Source organism: Papaver somniferum, chromosome 8 (genome assembly GCF_003573695.1).
Source record: "Papaver somniferum cultivar HN1 chromosome 8, ASM357369v1, whole genome shotgun sequence".
NCBI lineage: Eukaryota > Viridiplantae > Streptophyta > Magnoliopsida > Ranunculales > Papaveraceae > Papaver > Papaver somniferum.
This window is the reverse complement of record NC_039365.1, coordinates 127988650-127995481: the sequence shown is the minus strand read 5'-3', so window position 1 is coordinate 127995481 and position 6832 is coordinate 127988650. Positions and strand designations below refer to the sequence as shown.

The 6832-nt window shown below is 36.5% G+C and overlaps 1 protein-coding gene across 1 annotated transcript; it reads right to left on the bottom strand.

The window, feature by feature from the left end:
• Nucleotides 1-1335: 1335 nt before the first annotated feature.
• LOC113302992 (inorganic pyrophosphatase TTM2-like) lies at nt 1336-6559 on the bottom strand. Its single transcript, XM_026551966.1, has 12 exons — nt 6444-6559; nt 5575-5921; nt 5003-5117; nt 4334-4529; nt 4141-4254; nt 3506-3679; nt 3204-3398; nt 2937-3059; nt 2740-2858; nt 2268-2391; nt 1919-2173; nt 1336-1843 (listed from the first exon to the last, which is right to left on the bottom strand). The coding sequence occupies exons 2-12, from the start codon at nt 5912-5914 to the stop codon at nt 1631-1633; spliced, it is 1968 nt and encodes a 655-aa protein (XP_026407751.1). The 5' UTR covers nt 5915-5921; nt 6444-6559; the 3' UTR covers nt 1336-1630.
• Between the last annotated feature and the right edge of the window lie 273 nt (nt 6560-6832).

Sequence of the window (6832 nt, the reverse complement as noted above, 5' to 3'; positions counted from 1 at the left end):
ATCCTCATAATTAATAGCCTAGTTTAATGATGATAATCAAGTTTAGTGTTAATGATTAATTTCAGTTATATTAACTCAAAATCAAAACCAAAATCAAAATTTTAAAGTTAAAAAAAAAAAATTAGAGGAGAAGGTCAATCTCAATCAATTGAAGAAATTAACCAACAAAATGAAGAACCAGGACCTGAAAATGATCGGGTATACTTCTAAATTAGTCCCAACTAGCTTTTTGTTGCTCAAAGTTATCTAAAATACGTAAAAAATTCATTTTTTTTTTACATTTTCAGAGCTAATTACGGTTGGAATTTTGCTCATAACCAACCGTAAATCGAAGTTACGGTTCGTAAAAGATGAACTACCAACCATAGCTGGTTAAATTTGAAGAAAACCCAATCGTAAAACCAGTTACGGTTGGTAACTAAATGCTCGATACCAACCATAACTCAATTACGGTTGGGAGTTACGGTTGGTAACTAAATGCTCGATACCAACCGTAACTGAGTTACGGTTCGTAAACTAAAATGGTTACCAACCGTAACTGAAGAAAATTCGGAGATATAAGAACATACGGTTGGTAATTGAACTATTACCAACCGTAACAACATCAAAATATCCAGTTAAGGTTCGTAATTGAGTTAAAATCAACCGTAACTCACATAAATCCAGAAATTTCAATTTCAATTTTCATCTAAAAACCCTAATTTTGGATAGAAATTAACCTTAAATCGAACAATATAAACCAAATCGTAACCGGGTTCTCAAAACATACCTCATATAAGTCATTATACTACACTTGATTAATTTTCGAATCGTCGATTAATCGAAGATGATAAATTTTTGAGTTTTAATGGAGGTTACGGTTGATGGGAGGAGGAGAAGAGAAGAAGAAAGAAAACAAATTTTCAATTTAGCTTTGATTTAGGTTGAAAAATGGGGAGGGTAATCTAGTTAATTTACACCCTTTATAGGACATCCCCTAACCAACTAGAGGGACATTACTATCACACTGCCACCCCACTAAAAAACCATGCCGCCCCTATAACAGGTTACTCAAATTACTTGGGGTGCGAATGCTTCAAAGTTCGGATCTTTTACTGCCATCCGCAGGATGCATCTTATCTCATGTTATTACTGGGTTCTCTATTAAACTAATTCTGTTTTAAATTATGACAATGACATGGTACCAGCGTCGGTGTTCATCACGGGCCGAGAATACACGTCATTTTCTCAAGCTTTAACACTAGGGTGCAGCACATTATAATGGTTTTAGAGCTGTTATGACTCCCACACAAGTACTAACGTCGGAATCCGTCAGCACATAAAAATTGAAAACATTCAGATTCAAGTCTGTTTAGCCAACAAGCATTTTGATTAGCTTCATCCAAGGGTTCTGTGATGAAACTAATTAAATAAACAACTCTTCTTTTCTAATCAAAATATGGACCCAGTCCATTTCATTATACATGCTCTTTAAGAACCATTATTTGCCTTGATATTTATTTAGTATTGCTTCATTTATTAATATTGCATAAGTAACATCACTGCACTTAAAACCAAATTTACGAGCAGACGCATATGTAAAAGCTGTACACTTTCAAATAGAGCTGAAAACTCACCCATGGAATCCGTTTTAGGAAGAAAAGCTCTTGAACAAGAAGATTCCTGCACCCGCAATCGCCAATGTGAGAACAAGAGGAACCCCGACAAATTCAAAATCAGCAAGTCCACCACTGCTGTTCGTTCTGCAATGGTCTGACCTCTCAGTCAAACTCTCACGAAGAAAGTTACTGAGATTGTCTAATTGGTGCATTACCTGATGTTGCCCTCGTACAATGGTGTTGATCTGTTCATGACAGGAAAAACTAAGAAAATAAAGTAAACATGACTCTACTTGAAGGATAAGGGGTCAATCAAATACCTCTTCCATCAACGGAGAGTCCTTCACTAACTGAGACGAAGATGAGGATTTGGGTAAATGAGAACCATTGCCTAAACCAGGCATGAGGTGAGGTGCAGATCCATTGCAAGCTTCAGCTTGCAGGGACAAGTTTTGTTGGCTTAAAGAAGCTTTCTCAGTTGTCAACCTCGAATTCAGCTCTTCCATTCGGGATGTGAACTCATCCAACCTCTCATGAAGAGTGGTAATTTGCTCAGAAAGTTGAGTAATCACACCCTATAAAGGAGGAAAAAACAAGATTATCAGTTGATGCTTTAGACTTTTGCAATGCTTTAGATAGACTAAAACTAATCAGCAAAGGAATCTATACCTGGTTTGCATGTAGAGCTGGTGAATTTGGCTGTCTTGCATTGAAGCTTAAATTGTGAACTGAAAGTTTAGCCAACTTGGATTGACTCCTCTCCCGAAGTGCAGAATATGATTGTGACACGCCGCTGTTTAAAATACGTTTAATACCAATTACAGCTAAAGATATACATAACCCAAAGAAAAATGAATTATAAGAGAAATAATTATTGCTCTATAATCAAAAAAGAAAAGAAAATGAGAAAAAATTATTGATTTATACAAATTATAAACTAAATAAACTACACAAGTCACAAGTACATTATAAGATTTTTTTTCTTCTCCGTTTTTACTCTGAAACAAAGAATGAAACTTGCGGTCTATGCCTCTCAGTTGGGCCAGAATGTGTAATGCTCATTATGTGTGACGGTGACCCAACTTAAGGTATCAGTAAGAAATAAGTAAAGTATAATATAGAAAAGGTCAAGCTACAAAACCTCTTAGCATTTGTGTTTCTCGTTGCAGCCGTGTCTGTTGATAGTCGTGAAATAGCTTCTTTCGGTGATGAAGCGAAATCCTCCTCAATGAGTTTTGACTTCAGATCCTCAGGCAGTGCCTGTGAGATGATTAGATTAGTAACACATGTAAACAAGATAAACGCGGACGATCAATTTGATATATTATGATTTCATACCATAACTTCATTTACAAGCTTTTCGAATTGAATCTGTTCAATGTATGTGCGAGGAACATATGAACCTCCCAAACCTAGATGCTCTGCCACCATGTTCACGTACAAACGGTCTTTACCTTGCACCTCACCAATACCATTAAACATTTTCATGTTAGTGCATTGTATTTTATATAAAGGAACCTTAATCGAAGATGATATTAAAGTGGGCCCACTTAATCAGATATGAGATATCACTAATCTTTCTTCTCAGGAGCCTTGATGTAATACCTGAACGTAGTGACGATTTAGTTGTTCTAACCAATCCATCTTCACACAGACCTTTTCACTGAAGAAAACACTACTATGCCTTTTAAGTATGGCTGCTACAGTGTAACCCAATGTCATTAATCCACCAAGAAGCCGCACACTTACTTCAAAAGATATACGTGGTGATATTATGAATGGACTATCGGTAACCCATTCCTGAACCAAAAAGTCATGAAAGTTTTCCCCATTATAACCTTGAAATATGATTAGTTTCTCTTTTAACCGGGAACATGAAAAGCAATATAAGTTCCTGAAGGATAAACCTCAAACATCAGGTTGTATTTCCCATCTCTGTTTCGCATGCGCAGATACGATTGACAAGCTTCAGGATCTTCACCTGGTGGAAGAAGATAAATATCATACGTTTCTTCGGTGGTTTCTGTATGCACTTCAGGAATCACGGCTTTGATTTGATCAACAGTAAGAGTCTTTCGCGACTGCAGGACAGGGAACAATACATTATTAAATGTCATCATTTCATAAACTAGTTGCTGATAGAAAAGAACAAATACAAGACCAGTTGATAGAGTGTTTCAGTAACTAAATAGTCAGCACCTCTTCCGAAACAAGGCTTTTTGACTTTTTGTTGTATTTGTTGTTTTGACATATTTCGCTAGGTTTGGGACGCCTCAGACATCAAACAAACAAACAAAACAGCAAAAGGCCAATGCAGACCCTAAGACCTGTAATATACTTTATCTCACTTATCATTATTCACAATCTCTAGCAACTCAGGACAGGTTGTGAGAGGCTTGCTAAGAGGTCCTCTTTCCTAATATTAACAAGTTTATCCACAGGATGAAGATTGGCTAAGAAGTTGGCACTGAAACTTTCTCTATAACAGTGAGAGTAACTAACATTATAACAAAACTAAACACGGAATTTAGTTGGGATTAACCTTTAAAACATAAGTGGGATTCTGGAACCCTGTGAATGGATTGAATTTGTTGGTTATTTTTATATGTGCTGTTTGCAGATCTGGTTCAATAAAAGCCTTGTACATTGGATACACCTGTGGAAAAAGAACCACGCAAGTTAGTAACAGTTTTTCTTTCTAGATTAAGTAACATTGAAAATGGCAGTGAAAGAACCGTTTCAGAGATTTGATGGATTATTTCTTCTGGTTCTTGGCCTGCACGTTGTATATCCCGTAAAACACGTTTAACGAGATCTAAGTGAACCCCACCAGTGATTGAGACTCGAAGGTCTAGCAACGGTCGCAACTTTTCACTCAGAGCATAAATGCCTTCAATAATCAAAACCCGAGAGCTTGGGACCTCAACTGTCCTGGTGCGAGGAACAAAAAGTTCTTAGCATCATATTTCCAGAATTTATTGGGTAGAGAAAGAGGAGGAAAAAGCTTGAGTTTAAGAACGAAATACAAGAGTTACTGAAAATGTAATTGTTTACTAAATTATTAACCAAAAGAGCTGAGAAGTACAATATACTATAGCTACATTGGGATAAATAAGTTTGCACATAATAACAGCTCAATCATATACTCTCGAACTTAGTAACCAAGGAAACCGAGTCAGTGGAGTCACAACCTCAATATGCTAAACTAGACAAAAGAATGTAGCTTTCTCCTTATCTAACTGGAAGTTATTTTTCTGTTTCATTTTTGTTTTGCTTCATACTGTTCCCTTTTCTTTTTGCCTAATGAGAAAGTATCCTAAGCTAATAAACATCGAGTGGAAGATCATTAAAATCATCAGAACCATTATTATAAACTACTAACTGTTCATCAGGTACAGTCCAACCTGTATCCTGTTCGGCTGCTAGACTTGAAGTCATATATTGGCACCTCAACTGGTTTCCCCTCTTTTAGACCACGGATATTCTCAAGCAGTGTATCATAGTCTGTCAAGCGCGGATCTGTTCCATGCATGAAAACTGTTAGACCTGTATAGTCTTTCCACCACTATCCTGCATAATCTTATACTCCCAGGCAAAAAATTGTCAAAAGTATAGACAACCAGAAGGACATTGATTTGCCAAAGGTCAAAACCTAAATATTTTCAGCAAGATTTTGGCATGTACACTTGAAGATTAAATCTTACAACCTTGATTTTGGCATGTTCATTTGAAGGAGGAAGACAAAATTAAAATCTTACTGCCTTGATTATCTACTTATATTCTTTCTAAATGGGATTCCACATATCTATAAATGAGTTCATAAGGAATTTCTACATAAAGCTGTGTAAGTAACAAACAGTTAAATTAACAGCAATCAGCTTAAGAAGGGGTTTTGCTTAAAACCATGTCAGTGCCTATACATCCAAATACATTTTTGAGTACAGTGGAACCTCTTAAGAATATAATTAGATTTTACCGTCGAAGTTCCCATCAATAATGCGGCTAGCATCATTGTAGTTGTCCATGGAAATAACAGCAATGCTGGGCATGAAATTGAGAATCTTCTCAGTAAATGCAGTCTTCCCAGCCCCAGAAGGACCTGCTACTCCTACCAATATTAGGTCTTCATTTTTTTGTGCCAATAATTGGCATGCCCGGATCACAATAAAGAAACCCTTCTCAAACGACAAGGCATCTTGAATTGGGACAATCTCAAACCGATCAGAATCCCTTTTCTTTAATAATTGAACTTGATCTCTCAGAAGACCAGACCTTCGCCGTGGAGATTCAACACCGACAGAGTTATCTTTAGCCATGGATAACCTGATATACATAAGATTATACATAAAATATAAAATTAGTAAACAAGAAATATACCAAAAAAAAAAAAAACCATAGAGATTCTAATTCCGTGTCTCTGGGATAGACTCGAGAGAACTTCATCGAATTTCTTTTTCACTCTACATTTCTTTCTTCTAAGATCATCATCAAATTCAAGTCAATCAACATTTGTATGTCCATAAAATTAGAAGAATCACATGTTTATCTATAGAAGCAGTTGCTAAAACTGAAGAAATCCACAGGCAAACTTCATCGAATAGTTCTCATAGTGAAGTCATCAATATCTATTTTCAAAAAACAGAAGTCATCAATATCTTATCTAACCATCAGAAAGAAACTTTAAGTGAAGATAACATATCAAACTTGTTGATTTCAAGTCACAAAATAGAGAGAAAAAAAAGGGAACTGAATTTCCCGGGAAAATCACATGAGGGGGGCAAAATTCTAAACAAGGAAAAACACATTATTTTGTTTGAAGATGAGATGATCGGTGAATATACTTACCGAAACTTGTTTCTTTCTCCAGTTGTAATTGTTTTATCTGATTTCAGAATTCTGGTTTTTCTTTGCTGATTTTATTCATGGAGGATGATTATGCAAGTGGTGAAATACGTAATCTCTCTCCGCACTGAGTTAAGTCTAGGGGTGCACATACCCTACCCATACCCGCCAACCCTATCCTACCCGCCAGTTTTTTAACCGTATCCTATCCTATCCACTATTCGGCGGGTAGGATGGCGGGTAAAGATTTTCTTAACCGCCAGTAAACGGGTAGGGTGACGGGTATAGGCCATATCCTACCCACCCTACCTAGAAGTGCACATACCCTACTCCTACCCGCCAACCCTACCCTATCCGCCAGTTTTTTAACCGTATCCTACCCTATCCATTAT

Bases quoted from the DNA above. Each gene is read 5' to 3' on its own strand.
- LOC113302992 (XM_026551966.1), bottom strand. From the start codon at position 5,914: ATGGCTAAAGATAACTCTGTCGGTGTTGAATCTCCACGGCGAAGGTCT. The intron at 3,680-4,140 runs GTTAATCCCAAC...CCTGTCCTGCAG, and splicing joins ATCCCACTTATGTTTTAAAG to TCGCGAAAGACTCTTACTGT. The intron at 3,060-3,203 runs GTATTACATCAA...GGTATTGGTGAG, and splicing joins TAAATCGTCACTACGTTCAG to GTGCAAGGTAAAGACCGTTT.